Genomic DNA, 20021 nt, shown 5'->3' with positions numbered 1-20021 from the left:
TGCAGTCGAGATGGCGAGATTTCGATAAAGTTTTGATGAAGGTAGACCGATTGTTGATTTCAATTGGCTCGAGTCAGGGTATTTGATGATTTGTTTATAACAGAGCAATGAAGTTCCTCAAGTTATTATTCTTTAGTTCTATAAAATTTGAAACAACAGTTAACTCCTAATTGGTTGAAGATTACTGCAAACGCCTGGATCCAGGACAAAACTCAACCTTCAATAGCTTTCCTAATGGCAATGTTTCCAAGTCTAGCCTTCTAAAACGCGTTGATCTGGAAAATCGATTACCCTAGTCTGACTGGTTTGGTTCGGCGTGCGTACTCAGTGCAACACTGCAACACCCAGTGTCAGTTCCGCACTTTTGCTAGCCAGCATCTCGTTTGGCACCTTGGATCAATACTCTCGGTCCAGTCCTAGAACCGTAACGGACACGTCCTAGGAACACAAAAAAAAACCCCAAGCTGTACGTTCCAGAACAATGCATCAACCGGCCGGCGTGAGCCTCTGATGTGTTGAATCTCGATAGTTCTCACACACACACTGCCTCGATATCAGCAGAACCTCGACTGATAGCAAATGCTTTCAATGCTTGTCATTCTCATACCTGCCGGTGGGGAAGAGAGAAAAGTGGTTCTTTCTCCCGAAGCGGCAAACCATGTCCGTCCGAGGTCTGGCTTCAGGACGAGTGTCGAGACTTCCTGGAGAGTCCTCTACCGGTCTACCGAGCCTATCGACGCACGTACTCGGGCACGGCATTCAAACTGTTTTACAGATGAATGACTACACTGCTGAGCAACAGAGAGGATCCTTCGGAAAGTGTCGTCGACAACGGTGTTCTAGGCCTAGGAGAGTCAAAGCCAGGGGAGGGAATAATTATAGCTATGTTCATATTTATGAGTCTAGACCGTTATAAAGAGGCCCGATAATAGATCCTCCCAAAAGAGGCCCCTCTGCAGATGCAGAATCACTTTCATCGTCAGGTACGAGATGCGTTTCTGATATCGAGCCTTAAGAGCGGTGCGGTTCTAGGATTGAGCACTGGACTGGAGTTGCTTTGCTGATTCCAATTATGCAGAAAACAATATTAGCTTCATTAAAAGACTGACGCTATGAGAGTTTCCAGTCAAATGTCTTTATCAGAAGTTCATTGAAAGTGGGGAAGCTTTCGTCATTCGTCGAACTAATAGAGAGGGAATGCACAAATGGGTATTCGAAACGATTGAGTTATAAAGAGATACGGAGGTGAACTGCTGCTTTAACATGAATTGTGACTAATTGCTCTGGAATACGAATGGTTTGACAGTGAATAATTATTCGGCAATAGATCAAGGCTACCAACTGTACGGAATTTTTCCTTATCGTACGAATTTTCGACTCTCTCCGCGGATTTTAAACAGGCCGGAATTTGTGTACGAAATTTTTCGCATAATACGGATTTCTACGGAATTTTGACAACTTTTTAAAATTGATTTGCTTTTCTGATCGGGCCAAAGCTTTCTCTTATTAGACAATTTTATTTATCTGTCAATTTGTTTTAAAGAGATAATTCGGATAGTTTTTATCAGTTCACAATTGATAATCAATTATTGTTCTTTTCAAATTCCTTACAAAACATATTTATCCGTTAAAAGATCCAAAGGTTTTCTATAGCTTGTTTAATTACAAATCTACAGTTTTTTTGACAAAGAACTTTGTCCTAAGGTTTCTATACGGGGTGTCAATCCAGAATTTTCGTGAAGCGAAAACGTTACGTAACGAATTCCCCTCTCGGCAAATTTCCCCTCTTTTTGGTGCACGCTGGTTGGTTGAACAAACGTTTCCCAATCAGTCAATATAGAGACGTGAGATTGATGTATCTAAAATCACCCCCACTCTACCTCATAATTTTCGGATCGTCGACGCGGCAAAAAGCGAATAAGGAGATGTAGGAGAATGGGTGCAAAAAGGCGGGGCATACGTCCCCGATCTAAATTAACAAAACTCGGCTCGGTCGGTCCCGAAAATTCAGTCTGTTGCTGGCCGTCGACGAGAACACATCAGGAGCAGATGGCCTGGTGGTCCGTTTGCAGACGGCCTGGAGGCATGGACACGCCAAGACATGCCAGCCGGCATGAGCGGGAATTGGAATTGGCCACCACTTGGAGTGGCCGGAGACCCCGGCGGGTGTTCCGATAGGGGGACTTTTCCCGAACCATAAGAGTTGGGGCAATATGGGTATCAAACTTTAGGGTTTTTGATACTGGACATGAAATTTGACATTTCGGCAGTAGTGGCCACAATCCGGAGTGGCCGGAGGCCCCGCGGATGTTCCGATGGGGGGACATTTTCCGAACCATAAGAGTTGGGGCAATATGGGTATCAAACTTTAGGGTTTTTGATACTGGACATGAAATTTGACATTTCGGCAGTAGTGGCCACAATCCGGAGTGGCCGGAGGCCCCGCGGATGTTCCGATGGGGGGACATTTGCCGAACCATAAGAGTTGGGGCAATATGGGTATCAAACTGTAGGGTTTTTGATACTGGACATGAAATTTGACATTTTGGCAGTAGTGGCCACCACCTGGAGTGGCCGGAGGCCCCGGGAATGTTCCGATGGGGGGACATTTGCCAAACCATAAGAGTTGGGGCAATATGGGTATCAAACTTTAGGGTTTTTGATACTGGATATGAAATTTGACATTTCGGCAGTAGTGGCCACAATCCGGAGTGGCCGGAGGCCCCGCGGATGTTCCGATGGGGGGACATTTGCCGAACCATAAGAGTTGGGGCAATATGGGTATCAAACTTTAGGGTTTTTGATACTGGACATGAAATTTGACATTTCGGCAGTAGTGGCCACAATGCGGAGTGGCCGGAGGCCCCGCGGATGTTCCGATGGGGGGACATTTTCCGAACCATAAGAGTTGGGGCAATATGGGTATCAAACTTTAGGGTTTTTGATACTGGACATGAAATTTGACATTTCGGCAGTAGTGGCCACAATCCGGAGTGGCCGGAGGCCCCACGGATGTTCCGATGGGGGGACATTTGCCGAACCATAATAGTTGGGGCAATATGGGTATCAAACTTTATGGTTTTTGATACTGGACATGGAATTTGACATTTCGGCAGTAGTGGCCACCACCTGGAGTGGCCGGAGGCCCCGCGGATGTTCCGATGGGGGGACATTTGCGGAACCATAAGAGTTGGGGCAATATGGGTATCAAACTTTAGGGTTTTTGATACTGGATATGAAATTTGACATTTCGGCAGTGGTGGCCACCACCTGGAGTGGCCGGAGGCCCCGCGGATGTTCCGATGGGGGGACATTTGCCGAACCATAATAGTTGGGGCAATATGGGTATCAAACTTTAGGGTTTTTGATACTGGATATGAAATTTGACATTTCGGCAGTGGTGGCCACCACCTGGAGTGGCCGGAGGCCCCGCGGATGTTCCGATGGGGGGACATTTGCCGAACCATAATAGTTGGGGCAATATGGGTATCAAACTTTAGGGTTTTTGATACTGGATATGAAATTTGACATTTCGGCAGTAGTGGCCACAATGCGGAGTGGCCGGAGGCCCCGCGGATGTTCCGATGGGGGGACATTTGCCGAACCATAAGAGTTGGGGCAATATGGGTATCAAACTTTAGGGTTTTTGATACTGGACATGAAATTTGACATTTCGGCAGTAGTGGCCACAATGCGGAGTGGCCGGAGGCCCCGCGGATGTTCCGATGGGGGGACATTTGCCGAACCATAAGAGTTGGGGCAATATGGGTATCAAACTGTAGGGTTTTTGATACTGGACATGAAATTTGACATTTTGGCAGTAGTGGCCACAATCCGGAGTGGCCGGAGGCCCCGCGGATGTTCCGATGGGGGGACATTTTCCGAACCATAAGAGTTGGGGCAATATGGGTATCAAACTTTAGGGTTTTTGATACTGGACATGAAATTTGACATTTCGGCAGTAGTGGCCACAATCCGGAGTGGCCGGAGGCCCCACGGATGTTCCGATGGGGGGACATTTGCCGAACCATAATAGTTGGGGCAATATGGGTATCAAACTTTATGGTTTTTGATACTGGACATGGAATTTGACATTTCGGCAGTAGTGGCCACCACCTGGAGTGGCCGGAGGCCCCGCGGATGTTCCGATGGGGGGACATTTGCGGAACCATAAGAGTTGGGGCAATATGGGTATCAAACTTTAGGGTTTTTGATACTGGATATGAAATTTGACATTTCGGCAGTGGTGGCCACCACCTGGAGTGGCCGGAGGCCCCGCGGATGTTCCGATGGGGGGACATTTGCCGAACCATAATAGTTGGGGCAATATGGGTATCAAACTTTAGGGTTTTTGATACTGGATATGAAATTTGACATTTCGGCAGTGGTGGCCACCACCTGGAGTGGCCGGAGGCCCCGCGGATGTTCCGATGGGGGGACATTTGCCGAACCATAATAGTTGGGGCAATATGGGTATCAAACTTTAGGGTTTTTGATACTGGATATGAAATTTGACATTTCGGCAGTAGTGGCCACAATGCGGAGTGGCCGGAGGCCCCGCGGATGTTCCGATGGGGGGACATTTGCCGAACCATAAGAGTTGGGGCAATATGGGTATCAAACTTTAGGGTTTTTGATACTGGACATGAAATTTGACATTTCGGCAGTAGTGGCCACAATGCGGAGTGGCCGGAGGCCCCGCGGATGTTCCGATGGGGGGACATTTGCCGAACCATAAGAGTTGGGGCAATATGGGTATCAAACTGTAGGGTTTTTGATACTGGACATGAAATTTGACATTTTGGCAGTAGTGGCCACAATCCGGAGTGGCCGGAGGCCCCGCGGATGTTCCGATGGGGGGACATTTGCCGAACCATAAGAGTTGGGGCAATATGGGTATCAAACTTTAGGGTTTTTGATACTGGACATTAAATTTGACATTTCGGCAGTAGTGGCCACCACCTGGAGTGGCCGGAGGCCCCGCGGATGTTCCGATGGGGGGACATTTGCGGAACCATAAGAGTTGGGGCAATATGGGTATCAAACTTTAGGGTTTTTGATACTGGATATGAAATTTGACATTTCGGCAGTGGTGGCCACCACCTGGAGTGGCCGGAGGCCCCGCGGATGTTCCGATGGGGGGACATTTGCCGAACCATAATAGTTGGGGCAATATGGGTATCAAACTGTAGGGTTTTTGATACTGGACATGAAATTTGACATTTTGGCAGTAGTGGCCACAATCCGGAGTGGCCGGAGGCCCCGCGGATGTTCCGATGGGGGGACATTTGCCGAACCATAAGAGTTGGGGCAATATGGGTATCAAACTTTAGGGTTTTTGATACTGGACATTAAATTTGACATTTCGGCAGTAGTGGCCACCACCTGGAGTGGCCGGAGGCCCCGCGGATGTTCCGATGGGGGGACATTTGCGGAACCATAAGAGTTGGGGCAATATGGGTATCAAACTTTAGGGTTTTTGATACTGGATATGAAATTTGACATTTCGGCAGTAGTGGCCACAATGCGGAGTGGCCGGAGGCCCCGCGGATGTTCCGATGGGGGGACATTTGCCGAACCATAAGAGTTGGGGCAATATGGGTATCAAACTTTAGGGTTTTTGATACTGGACATGAAATTTGACATTTCGGCAGTAGTGGCCACAATGCGGAGTGGCCGGAGGCCCCGCGGATGTTCCGATGGGGGGACATTTGCCGAACCATAAGAGTTGGGGCAATATGGGTATCAAACTGTAGGGTTTTTGATACTGGACATGAAATTTGACATTTTGGCAGTAGTGGCCACAATCCGGAGTGGCCGGAGGCCCCGCGGATGTTCCGATGGGGGGACATTTTCCGAACCATAAGAGTTGGGGCAATATGGGTATCAAACTTTAGGGTTTTTGATACTGGACATGAAATTTGACATTTCGGCAGTAGTGGCCACAATCCGGAGTGGCCGGAGGCCCCGCGGATGTTCCGATGGGGGGACATTTGCCGAACCATAAGAGTTGGGGCAATATGGGTATCAAACTTTAGGGTTTTTGATACTGGACATTAAATTTGACATTTCGGCAGTAGTGGCCACCACCTGGAGTGGCCGGAGGCCCCGCGGATGTTCCGATGGGGGGACATTTGCGGAACCATAAGAGTTGGGGCAATATGGGTATCAAACTTTAGGGTTTTTGATACTGGATATGAAATTTGACATTTCGGCAGTGGTGGCCACCACCTGGAGTGGCCGGAGGCCCCGCGGATGTTCCGATGGGGGGACATTTGCCGAACCATAATAGTTGGGGCAATATGGGTATCAAACTTTAGGGTTTTTGATACTGAACATGAAATTTGACATTTCGGCAGTAGTGGCCACAATACGGAGTGGCCGAAGGCCCCGCGGATGTTCCAATGGAGGGACATTTGCGGAACCATTAGAGTTGGGGCAATATGGGTATCAAACTTTAGGGTTTTTGATACTGGACATGAAATTTGACATTTTGGCAGTAGTGGCCACCACCTGGAGTGGCCGGAGGCCCCGGGGATATTCCGATGGAGGGACATTTGCCGAACCATAAGAGTTGGTACAATATGGGTATCAAACTTTATGGATTTTGATACTGGACATGAAATTTGATATTTCAGCAGTAGTGGCCGGAGGCCCCGGGGATGTTCCGATGGGGGGACATTTGCCGAACCATAAGAGTTGGGGAAAAATGACTGTTAAACTTCTGAAATCTGTTTCTGGAAATTTAGAATAACTATTTCGTAATCAATTAGAGCCCTGAATAGGGCAGTTCAGCTCCACTTGCAATTTTCATCCCCTTAGTTCGATAGGACGTTGATATTATGTCTTAAAACTTTACAAATCAAACAGCCTGTTTCAGAGCCACGAAATAGACCACAAAAGAGTTGTCTTGTGTAATTATAAGGGAATCATGGGGAAATTTGGATCGGACGTTCTAATAAAAAATTTCAACAATCATCTAGCAAAGTTCTTTGTCATACTGGTCATGTGTAACATAACCACCTGCACCTTTTTTTAAAGGTCCTAAAAGCTTTTGTGTTTCACATGTTTATAGTACCTTTAAAAAAACTGTCGAAATGTTTTCATGAGAACGATATTACGTTTAACAGAAAAATGGAAGAACATGAAGATTTGATTCAGCAAATCGCGGTTTATTTTGTGAATATTTTTAAATGTGCAGGTCCTAAGCAAAGTTAAGTTTGTAAAATATAATATCAAGAAAGCTTTATATTTTTAATTTCAAATTTATATAAATTATTCCTTCACAGTTTTTGTTTTACCATGGTGTCATATCGGCAAAGTTTACGGAATTTTGCTCAGCAAGAGTTGGTAGCCTTAAGCATACTCATGGAACTTAGTTGATTTGTTTACGATTTGTTAAGAACATTTTTAATCGTAACTGAGCAAATTTAGGATGATTTTCTATAAGCTAAAGTGTTATACATTGCATGACATTTATCCTAATTTTGAATATTTTGTTCTTAACCAACGTCATTCATTTTAGACTTATTCAGAAAAAATAGTTTAAATTGAATACTGGTACACAATTTTTTAAAGTTTTTGTCCATAAACTCTGGAAAAATAAAAAAATAACTTGCAAATTTAAAACTCAACTTTATTACAGTTATGCTACTACAAAAAACAAAATTAATGAGTTTATAGAAATACACTTTTTTCTAATGTTTTATGCCTTTTTCCAATGATCTAATAATTTAAAATTTGCAAATAGTCTAACAGTGCCCTACAAACAAACAAACGTTATAAAATGTATTTAATAATTTACAATCAATTGTTCAATTTTTTAAGATGACAATTTTTAAGAGGGAGGGGAGAGAGCAGAGGCTGGCGGTGTGCGGTCTGCGGAATTTTAATTGTTTAGTCGGTAGTTTTTATAGTAAATCGCGTGAAAAGTAGTGAAAAGATTGTACAATGTGTAGATTTCATGTGGAAAGTGAAGATTTCCTGCAATTTTGAGATTTTTTACAGTTTTTTCGCGATTTGTGTTTTCTACGCCGCTTGGTCAAGGGTTTGACAGTTCATCGCGGCGGCTTCGCTCTTGCAGTAGTAACTTAGTAGTATTAGTGTGATGTGGGCTAGCTCGTTCTAAGGGTGGTATTCAACTAGTTAAAAAATCAAATAGTGCGAAAGAAGAGCAATTCTCTACGAAATCGGTCTTTTTTCTTCAATTTTAATATTTGTATTTTTTAATCCGACTGAAACTTTTTTGGTGCCTTCGGTATGCCCAAAGAAGCCATTTTGCATCATTAGTTTGTCCATATAATTTTCCATACAAATTTGGCAGCTGTCCATACAAAAATGATGTATGAAAATTCAAAAATCTGTATCTTTTGAAGGAATTTTTTGATCGATTTGGTGTCTTCGGCAAAGTTGTAGGTATGGATACGGACTACACTGGAAAAAAATAATACACGGTAAAAAAAATTTGGTGATTTTTTTATTTAACTTTTTAACACTAAAATTTGATTTGCAAAAAAACACTATTTTTAATTTTTTTTATTTTTTGATATGTTTTATAGGACATAAAATGCCAACTTCTCAGAAATTTCCAGGTTGTGCAAAAAATCATTGACCGAGTTATGAATTTTTGAATCAATACTGATTTTTTCAAAAAATCGAAATTTTGGTCGCATTTTAGATGTAAAATTGAATTTGCAATCAAAAAGTACTTTAGTGATTTTTTGATAAAGTGCACCGTTTTCAAGTTATAGCCATTTTTATGTAACTTTTTTCGAAATAGTCGCAGTTTTTCATTTTTTTAAATTAGTGCACATGTTTGTCCACTTTTGAAAAAAATATTTTTGAAAAGCTGAGAAAATTCTCTATATTTTGCTTCTTCGGACTTTGTTGATACGACCTTTAGTTGCTGAGATATTGCAATGCAAAGGTTTAAAAACAGGAAAATTTATGTTTTCTAAGTCTCACCCAAACAGCCCACCATTTTTCAATGTCGATATCTCAGCAACTAAAGGTCCGATATTCAATGTTAAAATATGAAACATTTGTGAAATATTCCGATCTTTTCAAAAAAAATATTTTCGAAGTTTTCAAATCAAGACTAACATTTTAGGAGGGCGTTATATTGAATGTTTGGCCTTTTTGAAATGTTAGTCTTGATTTGAAAATTTTGAAAGTATTGTTTTCGAAAAGATCGGAAAATTTCACAAATGTTTCATATTTTAACATTGAAAATCGGACCATTAGCTGCTGAGATATCGACATTGAAAAATGGTGGGCTGTTTGGGTGAGACTTAGAAAACATCAATTTTCCTGTTTTTAAACCTTTGCATGGCAATATCTCAGCAACTAAAGGTCGTATCAACAAAATCCGATGAAGCAAAATATAGAGAATTTTCTCAGCTTTTCAAAAATATTTTTTTCAAAAGTGGGCAAACATGTGCACTAATTTAAAAAAATGAAAAACTGCGACTATTTTGAAAAAAGATACATAAAAATGGCTATAACTTGAAAACGGTGCACTTTATCAAAATTTCACTGAAGTACTTTTTGATTGCAAATTCAATTTTACATCTAAAAATGAAGTTGAAAAATTTTTGCGACCAAAATTTCGATTTTTGAAAAATCAGTATTGATTAAAAAAATCATAACTCGGTCAATGATTTTTTGCACAACCTGGAAATTTCTGAAAAGTTGACATTTTATGTCCTCTAAAACATATCAAAAAATAAAAAAAATTAAAAATAGTGTTTTTTTGCAAATCAAGTTTTAGTGACAAAAAGTTAAATAAAAAAATCACCAAATTTTTATTACCGTGTATCATTTTTTTTCAGTGTAGTCCATATCCATACCTACAACTTTGCCGAAGACACCAAATCGATCAAAAAAATCCTTCAAAAGATACAGATTTTTGAATTTTCATACATCATTTTTGTATGGACAGCTGCCAAATTTGTATGGAAAATTATATGGACAAACTAATGATGCAAAATGGCTTCTTTGGGCATACCGAAGGCACCAAAAAAGTTTCAGCCGGATTAAAAAATACAAAAAAAAAACGAATGACCGAAATCCTAGAGAACTGCTCAGAAATAAAAGCAGTTTGCCAAGGAATATTTTCGGAAGTGTCATCAAGCAGCGCTCAAGCGGCCTAAATATGGGACAACTCCCGGGTGCTTAGGACTACCAGAAATCAGAAACTTGGTGAGATCTATCCAAACTGAATTTTTTTTTGCCTTATGGGATTGGAAGTTTAAAGATAGGTAGAGAACCCGTCTGGTTCTTGTACTATGTTTAGGCGGGGCCAGACAATGCCCAATGACCTCGGAATTGGGCCGCTAGGATCTCTGCCATTCAGAAATGGGTCATTGGAAGCAGCGCGATTGCTGTCACTACCTAATACCCGGGACAGAGATAAACTGTATCAGATCAACCCAAGTCTGATACAAACTATACTTTCCCATAATTTCGCTGCCGGCCAGCGGGTATTGGATTGGACACACACACACACACACACACACACACACACACACACACACACAATTTTTAAGAGGGAGGGGAAGGTGAGACAAAAATTTGAAATAAAATTTGCAATGGCCTTATCTAAGATGTTTGTCTTCTTCACCGGGTAAGGACTGCGAAATTACCAGGAAAATAGATTTCAAGATTTTTTTTAACCAAAATGGCAAATTTTTAAAGCATTTCGGTAATTCTATTGATCGAGCAAATATGATACAAAACCTCTTGACCCTCCTTGACCTACAAAGTGTTATACTAACAGGATCTCGCTTCCAAAAAAATAAAAATATAATTGAGTCATTCTCTACCAACTCGCACGAAATCGGGAAAAGTTGCCCCGACCCCTCTTCGATTTGCGTGAAACTTTGTCTTACGGGGTAACTTTTGTCCCTGATCACGAATCTGAGGTCCGTTTTTTGATACCTCGTGACGGAGGGGCGGTACGACCCCTTCAATTTTTGAACATGCAAAAAAGTAGTGTTTTCAATAATTTTCAGCCTGAAACGGTGATGAGATAGAAATTTGGTGTCAAAGGTACTTTTATGTAAAATTAGACGCTTAATTTTATGGCGTACTCAGAATTCCGAAAAAACGTATTTTTCGTCGAAAAAACGCTACTTTTTTTTAAACTTTGCCATTTTCTGTTACTCGACTGTAACAAATTTTGGAACATGTCATTTTATGGGAAATTTAATATACTTTTCGAATCAACATTGACCCAGAAGGGTATTTTTTTCATTTAGAACAACAGTTTTCATTTTAAAATTTCGTGTTTTTTTCTAACTTTGCAGGGTTATTTTTTAGAGTGTAACAATGTTGTACAAAGTTATAGAGCAGACAATTACAAAAATTTTATATATAAACATAAGGGGTTTGCTTATAAACATCACGAGTTATCGGGATTTTGTTTTTTTAAATTGGTCATGGCCGTTCATGGTTCATGGAAAAAAGTAACTTTTTAAAAACTTTTTTTTCGTAAAATCGCGATAATTCGTAATGTTTATAAGCAAACCCATTATGTTATATCTAATCTAATCTAATCTAATCAGACCCTAGCGCAGCCAATCTTTCGAAGGGATCCTGGAGAGTGCCTTAGGTTAGATGACGCCTAGCACTCTTCTTGTCATTTATTAACATTTGTAGTGCGCCATTGCATTTAGAATGCATTGAAACATCACAAGCGTTAAAGCGGCCAGGCCTACTGCGTAAAGCCGTATCGCAGAGATGATTCGTAATTGGGTTGAGTTTGAGCACTGAGTGTTCGAACAACAACACAATTCTGAATCGACAGGGGAGGAAGAAGCGTGGGGACACACCACCATACGCTCCGAGATTTTGGTTGTATTCGTTGGGAGCACCATGCTAAGAAGGTTTGGTACTCCGGGACCCTCTGGGATGGGACATTGTATTTCCACGAATGCCCTGGACACTATTTGCCGTGGTTATAGCGCCACAACCCGCTCTCTGTAACAGTATTCCTAATTCCAGTCTACGCTCACCAAGTCGTCGTGGCCTAGTGGTTAGCATTTTTGCTTACCAATCCAAAGGACGGAGGATCGAACCCCGCCTCGAGTGACTTTGATTTTTCGTTCATATTCATCATTTCAAATTTATATGTTCTTAACTTTCTCGTTGGGAGCAGATGGGAATCGAACCCAGAACCATTCGCTTACAAAGCGAACACCGTAACCAGTCAGCCACGGCCGCTCCATAAGCAAACCCATTATGTTATATATCAAAATTTTGTAATTGTCTGCTCTATAACTTTGTACAACATTGTTACACTCTAAAAAATAACCCTGCAAAGTTAGAAAAACACAAAATTTTAAAATGAAATATTTTGCTCTTAATGAAAAAATTACCCTTCTGTGTCAATGTAGATTCGAAAAGTTTATTAAAAATTTTTTAAATTGAAAAGTACATTAAGAGTTTTTAAAATTTGTTTAGTATTTTTTTTTGATGAAAATTAGAGTTTTTCGGATTTCTGAGTACGCCATCAAATCGGGCGTCTAATTTTACATAAAAGTACCTTTGACACCAAATTTCTATCTCATCACCGTTTCAGGCTGAAAATTATTGAAAAACACCTCTTTTTTCGCATGTTCAAAAATGGATGGGGTCGTACCGCCCTGGACCTCAGATTCGTTATCAGGGACAATAGTTACCCCTTAAGACAAAGTTTCACGCAAATCGAAGAGGGGTCGAGGCAACTACTGTGTGAGTTGGCGGAGAATTACCCCAATATAAATAATTACTGGTCCACAGGTCTTATTGTATAAGTTTTAAATTAATAATCGATTCGTTATTATTTTTTCATAGCTTACATATTATTTGGTTGAAATAACTTTAGAAGAGGCTGATTTAACAAACAAGTTAGCTGGCCTTTTAAAGATTTGCTATTGAACAATGATTTAAAAAAATCAGTCTGGACAAAATAAAATCATCGGCTGATGATCAGTTCCAGCCTATTTGTGACTGAAGGTGATTTTCTTTAAATTTCTGTGCTTCGTGATCCTTGTTGTCTCATATTTTTACCAATAGCTCCAGTTTATACAGTTACAGTTATTCTTCTCTTATCTCCCATTACAGACATAACCCCACAGCAACAAAATGGCCGACCAGCAAAAGCAACATCAACCCCCGATCACAACCGCGCCCCGGCGCTGCAACGAACATCCCGCCCTAGCTGCCGCGGCCCTGCTCGGCCACCACGGTGGCTCAGAATCGTGCAAAAACTCCCCAAACGTGCCGCGCCGAATGGAGGGCGTCCATCACAGTCTGCTCGAGAGCCACAGTGCGGCCAACTCACCGCTCCCGAACCGGCGGCTGGACAAGCTACAGGGCGTGATTCGGGACAACAAGACGCCGCTGTGCGGTCGCCGGGGCTTCGACGAGGTCGACTATGCCGATTCTCCTATTGTTTCGCGGAAGTTTCAGCAACAGGATTGCGCCTGCGGCGCTGGTGGTCAAAAGTTGTTCCGGGCGGCGACCCACGAGGGTCCGGCGCCGGCGGGGAGTCCGTTGATGGCCATGCGGAAGAGGGGCGAATCGGACTGCAGCGGGTGCATGCGGAAGAACATCATCCGAAATCAGTTTAGTGCAAGTGTCATGAAGAGTAGTGCTATTGAGTGTGGTGGCAGCAGTGTTGCCAGTTCGTGTGAAAACACGCCGTTGCTGCGGCGGAGGGATCCGTTTCCGCAGGGGTCTCCGGCCAAGAGTGTACTCGGTGAACCGGGGGTGTTCAGTTCGCCGGTTCACACCGGGAAGATTCCGCTGGACCATCACCATGGCGGATTTGGGTTTCCGGGTAGTCCAGCGAAGAGTGTTCTGGGAGAACCGGGAGTGTTTAGTTCACCGGCGAGAAGTGTGTGCAGTCCTACCGGTGGCGAAGAACTGGGTGATCCCAGCGGTGGGGACGCAGTGCTGCCGAACGATCAGACTATCGTATCCGGATGGCTCAAGTTCCGGGACAATAAGAAGGTGAGTCATAATCAGAATCAAATTTTCATCTAATCTGCCTTTCCTACTCAATATGAACTTCGAAACTTGATTATACCTCCCCTCAACCCAAAACTTTAGTAATAATAGGCACGAAAAGCCCATGCAACCCAATCTGCTGCTGCTGCAGTCATTCCATGCTGCACCAGCTGAGTCTGACATTCTTCGCGCTAGACTTGGTCGGGAAGTTCCTCGCCCGGCAGCAGTCCAAGTCCAAGTCAAAACTCAAACATCGTCTTCATAGTTTCCCGCTGCAGATGTGCATTCTTCGTCGTTGAAGACGTGCCGGAAAGTTTCACAGCTGGGCACCCTCTACCTTTTAGGGCAGGTTAGGGGTTGGTGAACGGGGGTGAAACTACCCACTGGGGTGTTGTAAAAATTGTTCCGGAAAAGCAGGGGGAAAACACTGGTCTTACTTAGCTTAAAGAAATCCCGTGGAAAATGCACTGCATCCTCGAGCATTTTAAGACAATTGTGCAGTTCTCTGTGAACAATTGAGTTGTCAAATTTAAAAAAAAAACTTTCTCCAAGATTTACAAAGAGATCAAGCCAAATTACATACAAAATTGTGAAAAATTCCACGCCATATTGTGAAATCTCCAAGAATATTTTAACAGTGATGAAGAAAACTAAAAAATGGGGTTGGAAAAAGGGTTGAACTTGTTTTCTCCGGAGTAGCACTAACGTGTGTGTGCACTCACATCTCGAGCTCATACGAGGAAAATAAGGAAAAGCAAGGAGTGGATGTTCTGTACGAGTACCGAAAACACATCCTCCTTTGGTTTTACCGCCTCACCACGAGAGAAGAGCTCATCGCCGAGATCTTCTTCTTGTTCGCTGCGAGGCAAGCGTGGCTGCATTTATTTATTCATTTCATAAAAATGTTATAACCATAATGCTGAAAGGATCTGCACTCCTCCTCGGTTCCGAATCACTCCTTTCTCTGCTCACCTCTTGCTCCCGAGTGAGTATCCTTTTTTGCACACTTTCAATCCTTCATCCCGGCGAAAAACATCATCATCGCATATGAGAATAACCGGAGAAAGAGCCCTGTTGTATACTGGGGCATATATTTTTATTGATTTCTTTATAATGTTCTATGCTCGAAAATATAATCATGTATGCAAACGTACCCGTTTCTTCGCGCATGTGAGTGTGTGAGTGAATAACATCAAACGGGAAAAGCGGGCTTGTTTTATACCGCAGGACGTCGTCCTAGTCGTCGTTATTGGCGATGTTGTTGAGGTGGAGATCCGAACTGCTGCTGCTGTCGATGTGGCTGGTTGGCCACCGTGATCCCGGCGGTTGGATCTTTGGAGGAACTAGAGTTGAAATAACATCGGTGGGAATTTGTGCAGGACTAGGGGAGAGACGGCTTGGATTAGATGTTTCCGGTCTATTAACTAATCTACTTTAATAAACATTTAGAATGGTCTTACGAAGAAATTATGGTTGAAGCAATACTAAAACGAGCATGCATGAAGCACCCATTTGCTTTTAATTGCAAAATATCAAAACAAAAAACAAAAATATGTACACTATGATTATCACTCAAACGCTCAGGTAGTCATTTGACCCCTATTTTTCTCTTAAAAATCTCATAACTTTTGGTAGAATTGACCAATTTGAATGCTTCCGGTTGCAAAAGATCCAGATTTGTCTTTATTTTTAACTGTCAGATGGGGGACAAATATGGTCCACTTTTGCCGGAGATATTCCGGATTCCGTTGGGGTACCTCGGCCCTCCTAAACAATGACGGAAATGATGCAAAACTTCAAGGCATCATTATAATACATCATTCTGCATAGATACATGACATGGTCAAGACCTTCGGGCACCGGATCAGGTTCCAACCGGAAACGGTTCACAGGACTTAACCTTGTCAATTATTTTTGTTGGATGATGTATTAGAATGATGCCTTGAAGTTTTGCATCATTTCCGTCATTGTTCTGTGAAATGGTTTTTGTTCTATTGACCAAAACCCCAAATAGGAGGGCCGAGGTACCCCAACGGAATCCGAAATTTTCCCGGCAAAAGTGGACCATATTTCGTGCTTTCCATTTCATTAGGGCACAACACTTTTGTAAACAAGAGTGTATCCCCCCCATCACACCTTATGCAAACTGTCATTTGAGTGAAAGGGATACACTATTGTTTACAAAAGTTTTGTGCCCTTTTGAAATGTTTGGCTCCATTTGTCTCCCATCTGACGGTTAAAAATATAGACAAATCTGGATCTTTTGTAACCGGAAGCATCCAAATTTGTCAGTTCTACCAAAAGTTATGAGATTTTTAAGAAAACAAATAAGGGTCAAATGACTACCGGAGCGTATAAGTGTTATTAATTCGACGTCGTCGTGCTATCTTGACGTACCCGCCATTTCGACGTTCTGAGAAAAACGCAATTAAATGTTTGACCTTTAATAAACAAAAACGAAAGCAAGCAATGTAAATAATAACAAACACGTTTTGTTTGGCTGACCATTCTGTGCATTGTCCCGAAGTTCAATTGAAGTTGGTTGCTGGAGTCCCGAGTTATAATTACAAATGCTTACGGTAGTCTAACTTGTACGTGCGACAAACGCGTTCTGACCTGACATACCTTTGGTCAATTGTCGCACTTACATAAATTTTCAGGGAGTGACAAGATAGCACGATAAGATTGAAACTACTTTCATATGAAAAGTGACAAACATTTTTGGAGCTTTTTTGGTTTTCATTGAATATCTAAGGAGTGAAATCGAATTTTGAGGATCTGTGAAGGTCAAAAGAGGAGGCATTGTGAGCTGCACAAAATGACGTTCTTAACTCAATTTGGCCTAAAATGCACGTAAGACAAGTTAGCACGACGGCGACGAATTGAAAAATAGCACTTGATTAAGCTGCATCGCTTTTGAAAAAAATATTTTTGAAAAGCTGGAAAAAATCTCTATATTTTGCTCTTTTGGACTTTGTTGATACGACCCTTAGTTGCTGAGATATTGCTATGGGTTTAGGTAGGTTTTTTTTCATTTCATTTATTGGATTGTTTTGGCAAAAACATCAGTGCAGTAATTATCCTAAGCTGAGATATGGGGTACCTTTCAACAGCTGACTAATTCAAACGGTGTTAGAGTTTACTGGTACACGGCAGAAAAAATGAGCAGGGGAAGGAAAAAAGTTACAAAATAACCTTCGAAATTGCTAACAGATAGGGGATATGTAGGTAGAGGAAAGGAGGTATTTCTTATTCTAATCTATGCAAAGGTTTAAAAACAGGAAAATTGATGTTTTCTAAGTCTTACCCAAGCAACCCACAATTCTCTAATGTCGATATCTCAGCAAATAATGGTCCGATTTACAATGTTAAAATATGGAACATTCGTAAAAATTTCCGAAAACAATATTTTCAAAAAAAAATCAAGACTAACATTACAAAAGGGCCAAATATTCAATATTACACCCTTTTGAAATGTTAGTTTAGATTTAAAAAATGTTTTCGAAAAGATCAGAAAATTTCACGTGAGACTTAAAAACATAAATTATCCTGTTTTTAAACCTTTGCATGGCAATTTCTCAGCAACGAAGGGTCGTATCAACAAAGTTAAAAAAAAAGCAAAATAAAGAGAATTTTTTCAGCTTTTCAATTTTTTTTTCGAATTGGGCAAACATGGGTACTATTATGAAAAAATGGATAACTGCGAATATTTTCAAAAAAAAAAATCCTTTAAATTGCAATAACTTGAATTTGCGATTGACAGCTTTAAAATAACCGAGCATCCTTGGCTCCTTTTAACCATTTTCAGGATATTTTTTTTTAATTTCCCAAGTCAGTTTTACAAGTCGCAATAGTCGCAATAGCAATAACAATAATTTAGTGCAAAGTCTAAGTTATGGCCTATCTTCAAGTTTTCTAAGTTCATTGTAGATAACCGCACTATGTTACGTACTTTTTCTATGCAACTTAACTATTCTGAGCTAAGTGATTGTAGATAGGCCATTAGTGGGATTTGCTTAACATGTAGCAGAATATGTTTGGATGGATCCAGACTTAATGGAAGATCGGGAATATTTGTTAGGAAATACAAATAAACAATCAATTACAAACATTATACTTCTTTATCTTATACATTATAATTCTAAAGAAAATTTGATAAAACTTGTAAAATGTATAAAACTGTTAGTTAGATTTTTCGTCGCATAAATTGCTTTTGAAGGAACTTGGTTTTCCCTAGGATTTTAAGATTTATTTTGTAATCTGAAGATATGATTTTTAATCAATATTGAACTTATGATCAATATATTTTGCTAAGTTACTTGAACAACAAGAACTTCAATTTGTGTTATGTACTCAAATATTTTATTGCTAAAAAAAAAGTTTGTCTTAAAAAATAAAATAATATCTTTATTTATACTTAAAATCCATTATTCGTTATATTTCTCTATAATTTTTTCATGTAAACTGCATACTAACCCGGCGACTGCAAGTGAGTTGTCCTCCACCAAGCGGAGATCCCAGGGCGTTTGTGTCTTTATTATCGCTCCTGGACCACCACCACCATCACCAGAAACAGGATGTAGGACAAGAAAACATGGCCCTGGCCTCGCATCCAGCTTGTCCCGGCGGAAGTTACCATAGGATGCAAGCGCCCGTAATAGAGTCAGGTCCCATCAGCATAATATGATAGATGGGTTTATTTATGGCCTTTGAATAGTAATAGTGTAAAGGTTATTTCTTTTTTATTCAACTTTGCCATACGCAAACAAGCAAGAAGCAAGAGGCAAGAGGAAACAAGTTTATTTATATTGGAGTTATGGGAATTACAATTTTCCCTCGCAGCACGCGATCATGGCTTAACTGTGTGACATTATGCTGAGAATTAATATAATGTGCCCTTTCGCCCCGAACCCTGGTGGCAGTGCGGTGCAATCTCACACCTCGCCCTTGCTTTGAAATGCATCCCGACGTCGTCCATTACGCAGCATCCACTGCTGAACTGCACCTTATTGCAATGAGGTCCTTTCAGCATCGATGAAGTAAGACGATTCTTTGCGAACTATTTATTTGAATAATTTTTTAACATTTTTGTGAAGTTTAAAAACTTTTTTACGATTTTTGTTCAATTAACTTTTCATCATTCGATTTGTTAAACTTTTTGAACGAGATTTTTCAGAGAATTCTTCAACATGCAGTCCTGGCCGGTGCAACTCCGTGCGGCACAAATGACGCTCGTCAGTTCCAATCATCACTCCGGGCTGTGATGGTGATTATCTGCGATGGAAAATTATTAACTTTTGCCCTCGGCACGGTTGCCTTACCTGCTCGCTAGACCATGCTCTAATGTATTTCTGATTACTGTGCTCTACTGCATTAGTGTTGCCCTGGAGCAATTCCGCCCACTGACAGTAATCCGAAGTCAATATGACCACTTGATCCGACCTGGATCATCCAGGAATTTGGCACTAATTCTTGACCGAGATGCCCCAGATTCTCCGAGCTCGAAGAATTATGCTCAAGGTGTACTCTCATTTTAATTCACAGAACCACCCCCTCAACAGGTGAATATTTCAAATGAAAGCTGGTGTAAATCATTCCTGGAAGGTACGTTTTTCACTCAACTCAAACCCCACCCACAATTATCCCCCTCTCTCCTTGAATGAGGTGGCTTGGGGAAGATGGAAAATTTTAAATTGATATTAATGAACTCCTTTCGCGAGGTTTTGCTGTTCCAAGATGGCACAAGTGGGAATCGGGACATCGAATTGAATGAGGGGCGTCTCCCAGTAATGGTCTCGATGTCTCGTCTCCGAGCGTGGAAAACAAATGCTTAATGAGTGGAGTGAAAGTGATAAAAATGATTTCCTTCCTTGCTTAATTTGCTTTAAATGTGAATTCATGGTAGAGCTTTCAATTTTCCATCCTGAGAATAACCGTCGAAAATATTTTCTGAACAACGGAATGATCTATAAATTTCCAGGAATTCCCATTTAAAAACAAAAAGAATATTTATTTTTTCAAAATTTTTA

General features: G+C 41.2%; 1 protein-coding gene across 1 annotated transcript in view; it reads left to right on the top strand.

Annotated features, from left to right (window-relative positions):
- LOC6053441 overlaps positions 1–20021 on the top strand; it is a 769747-nt gene that overhangs the window by 58639 nt on the left and 691087 nt on the right. Inside the window, exon 2 of the mRNA XM_038253396.1 lies at positions 13105–13995. Coding sequence (XP_038109324.1) covers positions 13126–13995 — 870 coding nt within the window. The 5' untranslated portion in view covers positions 13105–13125. The remainder of the gene's footprint in view (positions 1–13104; positions 13996–20021) is intronic.

This window comes from Culex quinquefasciatus, chromosome 2 (assembly GCF_015732765.1).
Source record: "Culex quinquefasciatus strain JHB chromosome 2, VPISU_Cqui_1.0_pri_paternal, whole genome shotgun sequence".
NCBI classification, from domain to species: domain Eukaryota; kingdom Metazoa; phylum Arthropoda; class Insecta; order Diptera; family Culicidae; genus Culex; species Culex quinquefasciatus.
Note: the sequence above shows the minus strand (reverse complement) of the source record. Positions and strands in the feature narration are given on the sequence as shown.